Below are 18,842 nucleotides of genomic sequence, written 5' to 3'. Positions count from 1 at the left end.
TTACAATGTCATTGCAGTAGAATGCAGTCCGCCCAGGGGTTGAAAATCTGCAGATCGTCCAGAAGTAGTTAATAATAATTATAACACAAAGCAATATGTGTTTCAAATGAAATCTTTGTCATGACACAGCTGTCGGCTGACCCAGGACCAAAGATTCCTTCCCTGTCTCTAACACTAGGGGCGCCCTAGCGTGTCCTACTTCTTGGGATACTTCAGAGGGTGAAGGTGCCGGGGCCTCCACCCTTGCCTTATCTCCTTAGTTAGCCCTCCATCAGTTCTCTTCCCCCACCCAAGCAAGAGGGGCGCTACTGTGTGCACTTTAGTACACCAACCCGACAAACAAGGCAACACAAACAAGGGTTAACAGAAAACTCCAGGCATACAAAATATTGACTCTCATATAACTGAAGGAGAAGGATAGGGAATTACCACACATACCAACAAAGCAAAAGTCACTGATAACTCCTCCAATTTTCCTTTTCATATGAACACCTCTCCCTCTCCCTCCATTAGCCATGCCAACAAATGCTAGCTCTGACAAGGATTGGTATCATAGCCCTGATTATAATGGGGAAATTGAGTGGCAAACCAAGCTGAGCTGCGAGCACAGAGATTTCCAACATGGCCGATTAACCCCTTTTCTGCCAGACAGAATAAACACTATTAAAATGAAGGAGAAGTGCTTCTTCTCAGCACCGCAGTAGGAGCAATCAGACGCTGCAGTCTTTTGACTCCACACTGTTGCAGTAACCCCGTGACACATTAATTCAATACCTGATAAGAAAGAGAAGTCAAGAGAAGAAGACACAGAACTCTGGAACAGTATACGCAACGTATGGTGATCAGCAATGATTTATCTATTCTGTAGCTATACCCAATAACTGAACAGCTTTGCTTTGGGGTAGTAGGTAGTTTTAACAACTAGTGTCACCACCTCTGAATCTTAGCAGTGGCTGTTACCCCTGAATGGTGTTGATGGAGTAGAAGAGGCAACTTTCACGACCGACAAGGTAAAGTCAAGCAGACGACATAACTTATACCTACAACAGGATTGAATAGGGTAAAGAAGAGACCAAGAACCCCCTCACTTGCTGAAGTAGCTGCACCACCTGAGTCTGCAACTCGGAAACCTGGATCAGGCGAGCAAAAGCCTCAGCATGGGCCAAGGGTTCACTGGAAAAAGGTATTGTCGGTGATAATGTCATGACCGACAAGGTAAAGTCCAGCGGACGACACAACTTATACCTACATCTGGATAGAATGTGGTAAGGAAGGCCTTAATCATAGGGAACGAGGGATGGAGGCAGCTTCAGAACTCCAATCTGAGCCTATCCCTAAACTCCCCAAATGCCCTATGCAGGTCTTTCCCCCTGCCACCATCACGTTCCTAGTCCCTGATTGTCACCTCACTAATCCCTGACTAATGCACTGGCCATCAAGGATGCTAGCCTTACCACTGCAGATAATGAATAACACAGGGAGAGAGACAAAACACAAGACAAACAGAGGATAACCAGGACCACAAACTCCACGAAAACAGCGGCCTCACGCTACAATCAGAGAGCTCATTACTCCAGGCTTGGTCAATATAGAATACTCTATCACTGACAGTCAGCTGATGGGTCTTGTGAATTTTTAAAGGATGGTGGAAGTGCTGACTAGCAACAAAGCAGCTGCCAGCAAGTGAAAATGACATTAACCCTTGCTGGCCCAAAAGGAAAAAAGCTACATTTAAATTATAGTAGAACCAGAGCTGCCACGAATCCAAAAATTAATCATGGCAGTACCCCCCTTTCAACAAGGGGCATCTGGACCCTCAACACCGGACTTCACTGGAAATGACATTTCCACCCACTAGGATTCACCTCCGTGACAGCAAAATATTTACTGGCCCACGATGACCAATCCACTTTCCAGGAATCTGTTCATGTAGGGATGCTCAGACCTGAAACCCAAAATGTGGTGGTTCACCATTTTGGGTGTCCAGTCTGAGAATTCCTACATGAACAGTTTCCTGGAAAGTGGATTGGTTATCGAGGGCCAGTTGAATGGTCACCAAGGTCTCCTGATCTGACCCCCTTAAGGTACCTTCACACGAAACGACTTTGTAACGATATCGCTAGCGATCCGTGACGTTGCAGCGTCCTGGCTAGCGATATCGTTTAGTTTGACACGCAGCAGCGATCAGGATCCTGCTGTGATGTCGCTGGTCGCTGAATAAAGTCCAGAACTTTATTTGGTCGTCCGATCGCCGTGTATCGTTGTGTTTGAAAGCAAAAGCAACGATACCAGCGATATTTTACACTGGTAACCAGGGTAAACATCGGGTTACTAAGCGCAGGGCCGCGCTTAGTAACCCGATGTTTACCCTGGTTACCAGCGTAAAAGTAAAAAAAACAAACACTACATACTCACCTGCGCGTCCCTCAGCGTCTGCTTCCTGACACTTACTGAGCGCCGGCCCTAAAGTGAAAGTGAAAGCACAGCGGTGACGTCACCGCTGTGCTGTTAGGGCCGGAGCTCAGTCAGTGTCAGGAAGCAGACGCTGGGGGACGCGCAGGTGAGCATGTACTGTTTGTTTTTTTTACTTTTACGCTGGTAACCAGGGTAAACATCGGGTTACTAAGCGCGGCCCTGCGCTTAGCAACCCGATGTTTACCCTGGTTACCCGGGGACCTCGGCATCGTTTGTCGCTGGAGAGCCGTCTGTGTGACAGCTCTCCAGCGATCAAACAGCGACGCTGCAGCGATCGGCATCGATGTCGCTATCGCTGCAGCGTCGCTTCGTGTGAAGGTACCTTTACACTTTTATCTTTGGGGTCATCTGAAGGCAATTGTCTATGCTGTGAAGACTAGATGTGCAGCATCTGAAACAACAGATACTGGAAGCCTGTGCTAGCATTTCTTTGGCGGTGTTGCTATCAGTGTGTCAATAGTGGGAGAAGAGGGTTGCATTGACAATCCAACACAATGGGCAGGACTTTGAACACATTTTATAAGTGGTCATAAACTTGTAAATAACTCATGAAAGAATAAAGTTAAGTTAAAACCAAGCACACCATTGTTTTTCTTGTGAAATTCTCAATTAGCTTGATGTGTCACATGACCCTTTTCCCATTGGAAAAAATAAAGTTGGATCCAAAATGGCCGACTTCAAAATGGCCACCATGGTCACCACCCATCTTGAAAAGTTTTCCCCCTCCCATATACTAATGTTTATGCACAAAAGGCCCTCCATGGACCCTATCCAGATCTTTGACAACAACCTTGGCTCCTGTGGCATTTAGTGTGACTGCTTACACCTCTCTGCAGCCCATCTGCCGTAATGTATACCTTTTTCCTTTTTGTCTGTGCCTGGGTTGGTCGTGTTCAGTGGATATTATCTGTACTGGCATGTACCATACACTGAGGCCCTAACATGTGTGGGAGTCACCAGTACCTTTCTTAGGTTATCTCACATGCGTATATAGCACACCTTAGCATAATTATGTACTTTGTTTATCATTATTACCATTAAGGCTGACGCAGTACAAGTTACAGGTGAACCTTCCATGAGGTATTTTCCTCCTCTGGGCATTAGGGTGAATTACATTTATATATTTATTTATTCGCTCCACGGTATATTTTGGATTGGATTGCATGTTAGGCTTTAGTAATAGAGGACTGAGTAACAACTCGCCCTACCAGGTGCCAAGACTAGCATTTGTTTTTTGACTATTGTACAGGTTATATATGCCAGATCAGTATATGATGTTGTGACTAGCATTTATTTGTGGTCTTTTTGGGGGCCTCCATCTATCAGGGAATTGTCTGTGTATTTTTAAATGTTTTTAAGGTATTGTTGGTCTGTTTGCACACTTTAATAAAGCTTGCATTGTTTACAATTTCGGTGACCTCCTTACCAGGGTGTCCTTTTTCTCTTTGTGTGGATATCCCCATATACTAATGTGCCACAAACAGGAAGTTGATATCACCAACCATTCCCATTTTATTTAGGTGTATCCATATAAATGGCCCACTCTGTAGTTTGGGGTTAGTTAATGATATCAAACAGTGCGAAACTGCAATAAACCATACAACCATAAACAATACAATTATAATAACGGAGAAAAGCTCTCGAAAATTATACTAAGGTTCTTTATACAAGGGTGGTATGCCTGTTCCTGGGAGCCACCATGCTAACTCTTCCTGGAACAGTGGGCTAGCGTGGGTCACCGAGTTTTGCCGCTAGGCCACAAGTCCTCCTGACAAAGTGTATCAAAGAGTGTTGAGCCTCCTGTGCACCAACTAGCCCTACCCCACCTGTTGTCCTAACTCAGGCCAACCCCTGTACCATATGTTATAGTTGGAAGTGACGGACCTGCTCACACATGCCATCCTTCTGTAAAAGCAGGCATCCTCCTCTCATTGACGTCTCCTTGTGGATCTGCCTGGGGCAGAGAGGACTGTATCCTGATACTCGAAGGGAATTGTCTGGCCTCGGGAACTTGACCAGCTGAAGGTTCTGGTCTCGACCGGTGCCTAGACTCCGGATCTAGAACGGTGTAGGTCGGGTCTCTGGGTCTCACTGGGCATCGTCTGCACTTTGTCTGACAGTGACTGACATCTTGGTGGCCCATGCTTTCTACTGCGGCCTGTCACACTGGCTTCAGCGTTGTTTCTGGTCCATGTCTACTTGGCGCCGGCAATTCTCCTGCGATTTGGTGTCCAGGGTTTTCATATCCAGGAACTCTGTCATGCAAGGCACCTGACCAGGTCCCGTACGAGAACCGCAATTCTTCTGGTGCCACTTGGTTCCACCTGGTTTCATCCAGCCAGACACTAAGGTCACACCACGCAGGGGAGATTCAGAAGTTCCATTGCTTCCTCTTACACACATATGTTTCTGTGGTTCTTGGCAGTGCAAGTCTTGTAAACACAGGAAGATGCGCTGGTAAGAACCAAGGTCTTTTGCACTATGCAAAAAATTACTTCACTCAAAAGACAATCATTTTGCTCATTCATTGGCTGATTGGCTGTCTGGCTACACTGAATGATTGTTGAGAAACTAGTGTTATTATAAACGCTTGTTCATGATAATATTTCTGTATAAATGCAGCTTTAATGTCTAGATGACTACTTAGTAACTTATATTCTATAAAGTTAAAAAAACTGGAGGCTATTACTGAAATTCTTCTTTTCAGTTCAGTGGGGAATTAAGAATATAGAAAGTGAGCCTTATTAATTATACAAAATATATTGATATTATACCTGACATTCACAAAAAATAATCCATATACCCTATCAACTATGGCAACATGTGAGATTAAAACTGATTTCAGAGTGTAAAGTTCTGTGACCAGGGCAATGTAGAGCATTTCATTGAAATCACTCAAAAATCTGCAAGCTTTTCTTTTGTTTTGAAAGGAATAAATTGTAATAAAGCAGTAAAGAACCTGAACTTTTAGACTATTTTGACAGGTTGCATTTTGGCTATATTCTTTTTTTTCTGCAGGCAAAACTTGCTCTCTTAGTAGTAAATAAGCTGCTTACAAAAAGAAGGTTTTGCTGTTTTTTTGCCACATATTTGCTGCGTTTTGCTATTTTTTAATCAGGTACATTTGTCTCTTGTCCATGCTAAAAAAGTTTAGTGGCCCCCCAAAAAGCCTGATGCAACTTCCTGAGTTTTCTGCACCAAAAAGGCAGCAAACCTGATGCCTGCATTTTTTTGCTGTGTTTTTTGCTGCATTTTTGCACTTACTCATTTCTTTCTATGGGTGTAAAAACGCTGCAAAAATGCTGAAAAAAGTGACAGTTTTGAAAAATGCAGCAGTTTTCGAATTCAGTCAGGAAAAAAAACCAATATGTGTGCATGAGAAACGCAACATAAAATTTGCATAAAAAACTGCAGCAAAAATGCAAAGTGGGAACATAGCCTTACGCAATACATAATATAGTATGTAATAACTTTGTGAGTACTTATTTTAGCAGGAGATATGATCCTTGGAAATGTACACGAGGATGACTGGTTAGATTTCAAGCCTTTATTGTCTGCAAAAGAAGTATTGAACCTCACTAATCACATCCTACTACTACTATATCAGGTAAGCAATATACACTATTTTTTTTTTTTGTAGTAGTAGTAGTTATCTAAAAAATGAAGCTCTGTAATAGTATTCCAAAGCAATGTTGCATGCTATGTATACTGTATACTCTGGCATGGCCTAATGGACTTTCATCTATATCAGGCCTGTGGACCTTTCTTAGACCCTCAATAGTAATGGAAACCCACTGGCAGCTGTCATCAGAACACAACCTGATGGGCTGACAAAGGGAGCACCCTATACTGCCACAATCAAAGTAATCTTCAATCCTGTAAGTTGTGGCAGGAGGACAATGTTGTGTTACAGCCAAAGTCCCTCCACAGTCTTACGGGTACACTGGGTAGTGCCCATGACATGACGGATAGATCCTTTGTGGAGAAGAATAAGCATCCTCCAGTGGCAGATTTATCCATCACACGTTGTTGAAGGGTTAAACAACACATGTTAGTTAAGTTTACAGGCATTTATATACAGTATGTAGCCTTCATTTCCCTAACAACTTGAGGCCAGTTCACATCTACTATCTTATTTTCATTATGTTTATTATAGAAACAGAAAAATGAAAATATCCGTCCTGGAAGCATCACTACATGGACAATTGACTAGAATGGACACACTAGTTACGATAGTGTCTATCGGATTTCGGTGACAGTGTCTGCCCTTCTACAAAAAAACATTTTGTGCATTTTCTAAATCTGGAATGGAGGCTTTTAGAAGCACTTCTGATGAATACAGTACATGTGAACCCAGTCTTAGGGTATATTTGTACATGGCAGATTTGTGGCAGAAATTTCTGTGCCTGAGCCATTAGTCTGAAATCCATGTATATGCTGCAGGAAAAAAACATTCATCTAAAGAATGCATTTGTCGAATCTCTGCAACATACATACGAGTGTGTACCGTTCCACATGGGCTTCTTATACCATTTTAGTAGATGGTGATGATTAAAATAGAAGAAAACCCTGTTTTATACATGGGGCCATGATGTAGAAGCTGTCAGTGTCGCAATAGATAATGACGCATTGTAAATACCTGAACCATTACCAAAAATAAAGTACTTTTCTCACGCTGCATGACATAGGGTTATCCATCCTCACTTATAGAAAATAAAAGTGGTTATGCAAATTCCAGAACAATCTTTACAAAATACATGTAATAAAGCTGCCAAGATTCTAGTATCCTACCCGATCATTGTGGGATGCAGTAAAGTGACTCAGACATACCGATTTTCATGACTGTTTAGAATAATGTTGGAAAATAACCATTACTCTGGAGTTATATCGATAAAGTGATATATTTTTTCTGTAATTATAGCGTGATCTTATCAAGGACATGTGGTCTGGAGCAGCATCTGTGTGGAAACAAAGCCCAGCACTGTGTTATGAACATGATGATAGCACTAAAGATATCATTGTAAAGGTGAGCTGTAACAGAATATTGCGCTTATATGCTACTCCTACAAATTTATTGTGTATGTATTTTATTCTTCTGCAATGTATTCTACATAGTCTGCACAAGAAGTAAATGGCATGTATCTTGGTACGCCTTATATCTATCAGGTCAGTTCCATTTAACATTATGTTCCACACTGTACAGATTTCTGCATATTGAGAATGATGGGTTCTCTGACAGTTACTTTAATTATCAAAAACCTAAAGGCTAGGGCCTTCATTTACTCCAGTTACTATAAATGAGGATTCAGTGCATTTTAATTGTTGATCTGGAGATCTGCTTTACGTAGAATGGGAAATTTTAGTTAGGTATGATGACATACAGATAGTAAAGGGGTGGACTTAAAAAATTGAGTAGGGAATTATCACTTAGCAACAAGGGACTGTGGGAACCTATTCGATCCCTCGAACTAGGGGCGCCCTAGTCTATCCCTGTCTCCCGGGTTACCCCGTATGGTGGAGACATCGGGGTCTCATTCATAGCTATGCTCCTAACCTAAACCTTTAGCTTATCCCTCCTCCACCTAAGGAGGTGAGAGGCCGAAGTGCATAGGAAACCACTAACTAGACAAACAGGTGTAAATAGACAGGGATAAAAGAAAACTACAATCGTAAAAATACAATCACAAAAAACAGAGTGGGAAACAGGGTAGATATACGAAGGGGAAGCCAAATGTGAGAGGACAAAGATAAACATTCAAACCAACCCCACTCAGAAATCTTCAGAAAAACTCTCCAACCACCAACTCCAATTACTGAACTTTCTCCTTCAACACCAAAACGGGAAGTAGAACTATCACTGGGAACTCCCAAGTGCCAGTTGCGAGCATATATACCAGAGAGGAGGGGGCCAATACAGAACAGCTGAGACAATTCAGGATGGAGAGCTCCAGGAAATCAACTAAACTGATTAACCCTTGCCATGACAGAGCAAAGAAAACCGGCACTGTTTAATAGGATGGTGTAGCAGTTCTAATAAGTTCAGGAGTTCGTGTAACCAGACTCCACAATCTTTTGGCCCCTCTCTGTTCCAGTATGCCCGTGACAGGAATGTTGTAAAATAAAAAGATGTATCAGTATTTTGATAGAGTAATCTCGCCGTACGCAAGTACTGACTCATGATTATAATTCCTCTATGCACACTGTCAACAATTAGTATTTCTGAAGAAAATCTACCGAAGAAAAGTATGTATCACCCGTGTTTGAATTGAACCATGCGAGTACATGTATGGAAGCACACGTTTCTGTTTTTCAAATCCATAAGTTATCTAAAGCTCCCATTTGATAATATTAGAAGATGCTTGCTTCTTTAATATCAATTATGTATCATGAAACTGATATTTATTTTTTGGCAAATGTTTTTTATTTTGTGCAATTTTCTAATATACTCTTACAGATTGGAGATTCTAAACTTCACTATGGTTATGAGTACCAAGGGTCAGCTGAGCATATGTTCATCACACCACTAACTGAACGCATCTTTCTGAGTATTATGGCTGCAATGACAGCTGGAATTGATGCAATGTGTGTAGGGCCACAGGTAAGATTTTCTGAAAATAAACATTTTTTTTAATAAGGTAGCAATGAATGAATATATATATATATATATATATATATATATATATATATATATCTATAATATAACGCTGGGAGCGTCACTCTGTCCGAAGCCTCTATAGACTGCGCAAGCGCAAGCGCCGGCGCAGTCTGGACCGCACAGAGCGACGCTCCCAGGAGATCGCGGTATGCGTAAGCGCTGAACGCACACCGCGATCTCCACCGGACAAGCAGGGACGAGCCAGGAGGCGGAGGGTGAGTATACTTACCTGACCCGTTCCACCGACGCGCTTCCGGGCCGTGACTGTCCCCCTGTTCCCGGAATCGGCGCCTGCGCAGTCCGCGCTTTCCGGCGCCATTTTCTTGAAGACACATTGCAGTGTCTTCAAGAAAATGGCGCCGGAAAGCGCGGACTGCGCAGGCGCCGACTCCGGGAGCAGGACCAAGAAAATGGCCGCACCCAGCACCGCCGCCGCGCCCAGCACAGCCACGCACAGCACAGCCGCCCACAGCAACGCACAGCCGCCGCACCCAGCACAGCCGACCATAGCCGCCCACAGCCACGCACAGCCGCCCGCTGCACCCAGCACAGCTGCCCACAGCCACCCATAGCCACGCACAGCCGCCGCACCCAGCACAGCCGACCACAGCCACGCACAGCCGCCGCACCCAGCACAGCCACGCACAGGCGCCCACAGCCACGCACAGGCGCCCACAGCCACGCACAGCCGCCGCACCCAGCACAGCCGACCATAGCCGCCCACAGCCACGCACAGGCGCCCACAGCCACGCACAGCCGCCCGCTGCACCCAGCACAGCCGCCGCACCCAGCACAGCTGCCCACAGCCACCCATAGCCACGCACAGCCGCCGCACCCAGCACAGCCGACCACAGCCACGCACAGCCGCCGCACCCAGCACAGCCGACCATAGCCGCCCACAGCCACGCACAGCCGCCCACAGCCACGCACAGCCGCCGCACCCAGCACAGCTGCCCACAGCCAGCACAGCTGCCCACAGCCACGCACAGCCACCCATAGCCACGCACAGCCGCCGCACCCAGCACAGCCGACCACAGCCACGCACAGCCGCCGCACCCAGTACAGCCGACCATAGCCGCCCACAGCCACGCACAGGCGCCCACAGCCACGCACAGCCGCCCGCCGCACCCAGCACAGCTGCCGCACCCAGCACAGCTGCCCACAGCCACGCACAGCCACCCATAGCCACGCACAGCCGCCGCACCCAGCACAGCCGACCACAGCCACGCACAGCCGCCGCACCCAGCACAGCCGCCCACAGCCACGCACAGCCGCCCACAGCCACGCACAGCCGCCGCACCCAGCACAGCCACCCACAGCCGCCGCACCCAGCACAGCCGCCGCATCCAGCACATCTGCCGCACCCAGCACAGCCATGCACAGCCGCCACAGCCACGCACAGCCGCCTACAGCCACGCACAGCCGCCGCACCCAGCACAGCCGCCCACAGCCACGCACAGCCGCCCACAGCAACGGACAGCCGCCGCACCCAGCACAGCCGCCGCACCCAGCACAGCCGCCCACAGCCACGCACAGCCGCCCACAGCCACGCACAGCCGCCGCACCCAGCACAGCCACGCACAACCGCTGCACCCAGCACAGCCACCCACAGCCGCCGCACCCAGCACAGCCGCCGCACCCAGCACAGCCGCCGCACCCAGCACATCCGCCGCACCCAGCACAGCCGCTGCACCCAGCACAGCCGCCACAGCCACGCACAGCCTCCGCACCCAGCACAGCCACGCACAGCCGCCTACAGCCACGGACAGCCGCCGCACCCAGCACAGCCACCGCACCCAGCACAGCCGCCGCACCCAGCACAGCCGCCCACAGCCACGCACAGCCGCCTACAGCCACGCACAGCCGCCGCACCCAGCACAGCCTCCCACAGCCGCCCACAGCCACGCACAGCCGCCCACAGCAACGGACAGCCGCCGCACCCAGCACAGCCGCCGCACCCAGCACAGCCGCCGCACCCAGCACAGCCGCCGCACCCAGCACAGCCGCCCACAGCCACGCACAGCCGCCGCACCCAGCACAGCCACGCACAACCGCTGCACCCAGCACAGCCACCCACAGCCGCCGCACCCAGCACAGCCGCCGCACCCAGCACATCCGCCGCACCCAGCACAGCCGCTGCACCCAGCACAGCCGCCACAGCCACGCACAGCCTCCGCACCCAGCACAGCCACGCACAGCCGCCTACAGCCACGGACAGCCGCCGCACCCAGCACAGCCACCGCACCCAGCACAGCCGCCGCACCCAGCACAGCCGCCCACAGCCACGCACAGCCGCCACACCCAGCACAGCCACGCACAGCCTCCCACAGCCACGCACAGCCGCTGCACCCAGCACAGCCACCGCACCCAGCACAGCCGTCCACAGCTGCCGCACCCAGCACAGCCGCCCGCACCCAGCACAGCCACGTCACATACAGCCGCCCGCACTCAGCACAGCCACATACAGCCGCCCGCACTCAGCACAGCCGCCCGCACTCAGCACAGCCGCCCGCACTGATGGGGGCGCAGGATGGAGCAGCACGTGATAGGATGGGGGCGCAGGATAGGAGCACATGACAGGATGGGGATGAGGATGGAGCAGCACATGACACGGTGGAGTGGCACATGACAGGATGGGGGCGCAGGATGGAGCAGCACATGACACGGTGGAGCAGCACATGACAGGATGGGGGCGCAGGATGGAGCAGCACATGACAGGATGGGGATGCAGGATGGAGCAGCACATGACACGGTGGAGCAGCACATGACAGGATGGGGGCGCAGGATGGAGCAGCACATGACAGGATGGGAGCAGCACATGACAGGATGGGGGCGCAGGATGGAGCAGCATATGACAGGATGGGAGCAGCACATACCAGGATGGAGACCATATTCCAATATAAATGCTCGCCACCCGGGCGTAGAACGGGTTCAATAGCTAGTATATATATATACATATATATATATATATGTATATATATATATATATATATATGGGCCCTGATTCGTCAAGACTGGTGTTTTGCATATCAGTTTTGATGAACAGTGCAAGTAAGTGGAGTGGAGTAAGACGTGCTAACTGGAGTACATTTCTGCCTTAATTTACACCACTTTTGTGGCAAAAATTATAATGACTTTGCCGGCCACACTCAGGATCACACAACCTACTTTTTAATAGGTTGGAAGAGCTGACTGGTGTAAAAATTGTAAAAGTCACAAAATTTCTGCATGACTATTCAAAGAACTTTATGCCAGAATTATCTGGAAAACAGTTTGATGAATCAGGGTCATAGTGACAGGATCCAGGAATCTGTGAGTTTTACTAGGTACTAAGTAATAAGCATTAAAAGTGACTATAATATTTACTCTCAAATAGTTTTTTGTGTAATACGAGGAGATAACCAATATTCCTTTTCCCACATCTACTAACTTCTGTTTCAGTGGGTTTTATGTTATGACACCTTTAAATTTAAATACATAATAAAAATTGTTTGAGTTTATTATTGATGTTTCTAATAATCTGTAGTTATGTAACTCATCCGTGTAGAAAATGGTGTGCAATCAAACTGCTCATTTCTCCTGCTGATCTAACAGCACAATGTATACCCTGTTAGTACTGTATATTATTGAGTTGTAAGGAGATGACGGAGTTCATCATATACTTCCCTCCCTTTGAACATTGCTCACATTTGATGCGTGCTGTTCCAGAGCGTTTATAAGTGTTAATGTGTTTATGTACTGCAATGTGAATGTATTTGATATGTGTCGTGTACAGAATTAGAGAGAGAATAGAAGGTAGTATAGGACAATAGTGGGATTAGAATAGAGGGGGCATACTAGAGATAGGGCGTAAGAGCATTAGCTTAGGTATAGGCAGCATAGGGGTTTTTCAGACTGGGAGGAGTTACAGAGTAGTGTAGTGCAGAGCAGTGGGGATATAGAGAAGATACTTACTGCTTAGTGAGCAGAGCCAGGGCATCCATGCCCAGGGCAAGTTGTGATGCAGCAGTGAATTGGGACAGTCTGACAGCCGTGGAGATAAGGTTGCTTCAGCAAGAATTGACCCCAAGCTGGGTGTTGTGCAGGCGGTCACCAGCTTAATTAGGACTGTTCCAAGAGGATCCAAAGCTTACGGCAGGGATTAGTTGAAGCTGAGACGGCAAGCCTTTTACCCTATAATTCGAAGCAAGACCAGGTGAATGGCAGGAAGCTGGTGGGCCTAAAGGCACGGATGGGACAGAGATTGTCCGAGAAGAGTAGAAATTGCTAAGATGGGACAGAGATTTCCAGGAAGAGCAGAGATTGCTAAGAAGGGACGGAGATTGTCCAGGAAAGAGCAGTGATTGCTGGAACAGGACAGGAATTGTCCGGAAAGAGCAGCAATTGCTCGGAGAGGCAGGGATTGCCAGAAGCAAGGCAGAGATTGCCAAGAAGAATAGAGGTTGCTGGGAAAGCAGGGAAAGTCTTAGGGATGCCACTCTGTATACACTGTCCTGCTTATGTACTGAATACCCTGTTAATTACTAAAGTTGAACTGTTTGGAATGAACAATGAGTCTGGAGTGGTTTGTGAGACCTGTGGATCTGGAGACGGAGTGACAGAAAATGAGGGGACTCCAGCAACTAATGTGAGTGTCCTGTTGCGCACACTACACACACAGCAGAAGGGACATATTGTTTCATTTGTGAGGCGCCAGGGTGTGGAAACACTACAGCTCGTTGCCATGACTACCGCCTTGGCAGTACCATTAGGACAATAATTGTTGTTTAACAGTAAGCTAGATTTCAGTAAATCCTCAAGGAGAGTATACTGTAGGTTTAACAGCACGAAAAATTGTAAATGTTTTCCTTACTTTCTTCATTATTTTTTAGGCCTGTGGAAAAAAGTCTACCATCCAGGAATTATCTCTTGCTCTGGGAAAACCTCTGTACAGTTTTCATTTCACAAAGTCCTCAGATCACAACATTTTGAAAGATCTCTGCAAAGGACTTGCCTCCTCAGGTAGTATTTGTGTCATTTAGTGCCCCTGCATTCATCCAGAAAAGTCAGACAATTGTTTTTTGTCACTAGATTTTCATCCATGTGCCACCTGTGTTTCCATTTTTTAAGTTCGCGTGACATCCGTGTGATGTCTGTGTGATACCTATGTTTGATCCATTTTCATACAACTACATTAAAACGTGCACATGATCAAATGCAGTTTTCCTTATAATAGAAATGTATCTATAAAAATTGGAAGCCACTCAGACTGTCCATTATGATTCGATTTTTTTTCTTTTTACAAACCCATCGTCGTGAATGGGTGAGTCTCATCCTAGACTAAGAAGAAAGTCTGAGATGTCTGCTGCGATTTTTTTTACTACAGTCAGCTGGGAGAAAAATCTGAAGAATCCTATTAAATAACATGGATCTGTGTGCTGTCCGATCAAAAATAGAATGGCACATGTCCACTTAATACAGACGTCTGTATGATCCCTAAAGCAGTTATTTGACTTCTCTAACTCCTGCCGTTCAGCCTGCTGGGGAGATATGTCTGTCTATGTGGGCAATGGTAGAAAAATTTTGTAATACATGACATCTATAAATGGTCAGCCAATGGCCATGTAATGCACGAATGGACTGTGTCCACAGAGTGGATCCCTATTTCATATGACAGTCCTATCACTTTATTTAAAGGGACAGTAAGATAGATTTTATAAGCTAAACGTAATTCTCCATATGCCTTTATATAAAATTGGAGGCATACGAATATACAGTAGGGCCCTGTATATGTCCTATGTTACACTTTTGTACAACACAGAGATTGTGCAAGCCATAGTATACCATATATGCCAAAAATTAAAGTACAATAACCAAGACTTGGACAAAATCAAAGGCATTTGTAAAGCTCGGACAGATTAGAACTTATTCTTTTATTTTGCACTGCTGAGAAGCTTTGTGCTGAACATGAAAACCATGTCTCTATTGCTTTACAGCCTATGGAATTATTCCCTATCGTATAGTATGATCACCTCTTTGTTTTTGGTATTTCTTGGGCTCAAAACACGTTGGAACCACACAACAGATTCAGCATTTGTTTTTAACAGTGAAAAGAGAGAGTAATTGTCATGTCGGACGCTGTTCAGACCAGGTCATTCGACAGACAGCGGTAATTCCACTTTTGACCACTATGTGCTGTAAGAATCATGTCGGTCTGGTAGTCGGGGGCAGGTATATCTCGCCCAGGTATTTGTCCTATGGGAATTAGGCCGCTCAGTATTTTCAGGATAATGATGGGTTAATGAGTGCGGGAATAAAGGATGACCAGCTGAGGGTTTCCAGCGTCAGCCTGGGGCACACAGATTGCCTGTCTGTGTGAGACAAACGTGAGTGAGAGCCGTGCTCAAGCACTGTGTGTTGTTAGCTGGGTGGGAGAAGCCCCCCCAGTTGTTAGATAGCAGCGTATTTGTTTAGTTAGTGCCGGACAGGCTAGGATTTATTTTTATGCTTTGTTTTATCTATGTTGCTATCACCTTAATAAATCTGACCTGAAGTCAGCCTGCTAAAGAAACCTGCTGTACGCCTCAGATTCAATGCACAAACCACGTGACCTTTGACCCCAGCAAAGGCGATCCCGGAGTGTTTTGTCACAGTGCTCATTGGCGTCGGCTAGATTTTATCTTGCTGTTCCGGGGTTAATTTACCTGATGCTCGGATTGGAAGCTGGGCCATGCCAATTGCCTTTAAATAGTTCTCCTGAACATTGGGCGTCGCCGATTATAGCTTCTGTCTTGTGCGTTGTTATCTCGGTCTGGAGTGGTGAGCTAGAAGTTGGAGTATCGTTGCTGGTGGTGTATTTCCCTTTGTCTTATTTACTCCTTCCTATATTTGTATTTATTTTGCCCTGCGCATTTATAGTGTATTCCTGAGTGACTGCGGCGTGGTGTATATTTTCCGTTATCCTTGTCTGTTCTAACTGTGGGTATTGGTGTATGATCTTTTCACTGGGTGGTGGGCAGTGGTTTCAGCCTAGGGTTGAAACAGGAGACAGGGCGAGGGTCGAGGCCTAGACATGCACACCATCAGTGTAAACTCTAGGTAGAGGGTCAGTCAGGATTTCCCTAGTCTGAGGGAAATTGCAGGGGCCCGGGTTATTAGCTCTTGCCCACCTAGTCTCCCCGTGACAGTAATCTATATACAGTGTTAAGAAGAAGTTTTTATCAGCATTTGAGGATTAGTTTACTGAGAGATGTTTTTCATTAAATCCGAACAACTAAAAAGGTCTGATCAAAGGCAGAATTTTTGCACAATAGCAGTTACACTTTTGCTAGGCAAAAATAAAATGACTTGAAAAACCTAATTGTAGCAGTAAATCTTTTGTAACAGTGCTGTCTCTGTTAATATGAAAGATTACATTATTCTATGTAGAATGTGATTCCAGCTAAGGCCGAGTCCACAAGCTAATTTGTAAAATCTCCTGCTATAGTGATTTAATGTTAAAGGGAGTCCTCTCCATTATTGTAATACAATTTCAATTAGCTTTTCCAGAACTACGAATAAGTCTTGTGGACATGTTGGCAGCTGTGGGGCGAGAGTGCAGATGAAATCTTTTCATAATAAAATAACATTTTAGATTGAACATGGGTGCTATGTCATGCTAATTGTGTACAGTGCATATCTGATTATCATGGAAGCACACAAAGAAAGCAGATGGTAATTGGTCACTAGGATTAATTGAGCAGAGGTTGTGATGCTTAATTGCATTTACACCAAGAAACATTGCAATTTGATAGTGTTTTAAAATCATTTAGAAACCAGCAATTAAATGCTAATTGTATTTAAGTTACTAAATTCCAGTATCTAATATACTAAGAATTCATACTAATTTAGAATAAAATTGGTTATTAATAATTATTTTAACCTGACCTAAACAATTTTAGACAATTTACAATCCTCTGCAGCTAATACCTTGTTTATTCGCCAAGGAAAGATATACAATTTGGGAAATTCCTTACAGTGACATGATAATGATAAAAATAATAATTAAACATGCTAAGGTAACAAAGTGCATGGAAAGAGTACATAGTTCATTTATCAAAGCTTTTTAAAAGAAGGAGTATTTTTGATGTACATGGTAACTAATTAGAGCTCAACTTTCATTTTTAACAGATCTGGTAAAATAACAGATACTCTAATGATTGGGTATTATGGCCAATAAAGATACAGGCACTACTCACAAAATTAGAATATCATCAAATATATTTCTGTTCTTCAATACAAAAAATAAAACTCATATAGTATATATAGTCATTACAAACAGAGTGATCTATTTCAAGTGTTTATTTCTGTTAATGTTGATGATTATGGCTTCCAGCCAAGGAAAACCCAAAAATCATTATCTCAGTAAATTAGAATACTTTATAATAGCAAATTGAAAAATTATTTTAAAATCCAAAATGTTGACCTACTGAAATGTATGTTCAGTAAATGCACTCAATACTTGGTGAGGGCTCCTTTTGCATCAATTACTGCATCAATGTGGCGTGGCATGGAGGCAATCAGCCTGTGGCACTGCTGAGGTGTTATAGAAGCCCAGGTTGCTTTGATAGTAGCCTTCAGGTCGTCTGCATTGTTGGGTCTGGTGTCTCTCATCTTCCTCTTGACAAAAGCCTTTAGATTCTCTATGGGGTTAAAGTCAGGCAGGTTTGCTGGCCAATCTAGCACAGTGATACTGTGGTTTTTAAACCAGGTATTGGTACTTTTGGCAGTGTGGACAGGTGCCAAGTCCTGCTGGAGAATGAAATTTCCATCTCCAAAAAGCTTGTCGGCCGAGGGAAGCATGAAGTGCTCTAAAATTTCTTGGTAGATGGCTGCGCTGACTTTAGTATTCATAAAACACAGTGGACACAGCTCCCCAAACCATCACTGATTATGGAAACTTCACACTAGACCTCAAGCAGCTTGGATTGTGTGCCTTTCCACTCTTCCTCCAGACTCTGGGACCTTTATTTCCAAATGAAATGCTAGATTTACTTTCATTTGAAAACAACACCTTGGACTACTGAGCAATAGTCCAATTTTTTTTCTACTTGGCCTAGTTAAGACGCTTCTTGCATTATCCACTCCTTGTGAATCTCCCCCAAATTTTTGAATGGCCTTTTCTTAACAATCCTTTCAAGGCTGCTGTTATCCCAGTTGCTTGTGCACCTTTTTCTACCACACTTTCTTCCACTCAGCTTCCCATTAATATGCTTGGATACAGCACTCTGTGAACAGCCAGTGTCTTTAGCAATGACCTTTTGTGGCTTTCCCTCCTTGTGGAGTGTGTCAATGACTGCCTTCTGGACACTTGTCAAGTTAGCAGTCTTCCCCATGATTGTGGAGCCTACAGAAACAGACTAAGTGACATTTTTAAACACTTAGGAAGCCTTTGCAGGTATTTTTTGTTCATTATTCTAATTTTCTGAGATAATAACTTTTGGGTTTTCATTGGCTGTAAGCCATCATCATCAACATTAACAGAAATAAACACTTGAAATAGATCACTGTCTGTAATGACTCTATGTAATATATAAATTTCACTTTTTGTATTGAAGAACTGAAATAAATTAACTTTTTGATGATATTCTAATTTCGTGAGAAGCACCTGTATTTGTTAGATAACTTTAATAAATCTGCTTCCTGTATTCCCAATAATATTGTTGACTAATGTTGACATGTTAGAAAAGAGTAC

At 45.2% G+C, this 18,842-nt stretch overlaps 1 protein-coding gene across 1 annotated transcript in view; it reads left to right on the top strand.

The window, feature by feature from the left end:
- LOC143817709 (uncharacterized) overlaps positions 1-14,151 on the top strand; it is a 281,558-nt gene extending 267,407 nt beyond the window's left edge. The window contains exons 39-42 of the mRNA XM_077299196.1: positions 5,967-6,082; positions 7,397-7,501; positions 8,930-9,073; positions 14,002-14,151. Of these exons, the coding sequence (XP_077155311.1) occupies positions 5,967-6,082; positions 7,397-7,501; positions 8,930-9,073; positions 14,002-14,151 (515 nt within the window). The remainder of the gene's footprint in view (positions 1-5,966; positions 6,083-7,396; positions 7,502-8,929; positions 9,074-14,001) is intronic.
- The last annotated feature ends 4,691 nt before the right edge of the window (positions 14,152-18,842 follow it).

This window comes from Ranitomeya variabilis, chromosome 3 (genome assembly GCF_051348905.1).
Source record: "Ranitomeya variabilis isolate aRanVar5 chromosome 3, aRanVar5.hap1, whole genome shotgun sequence".
NCBI classification, from domain to species: domain Eukaryota; kingdom Metazoa; phylum Chordata; class Amphibia; order Anura; family Dendrobatidae; genus Ranitomeya; species Ranitomeya variabilis.
This window is presented reverse-complemented; position numbering and strand designations above follow the sequence as displayed.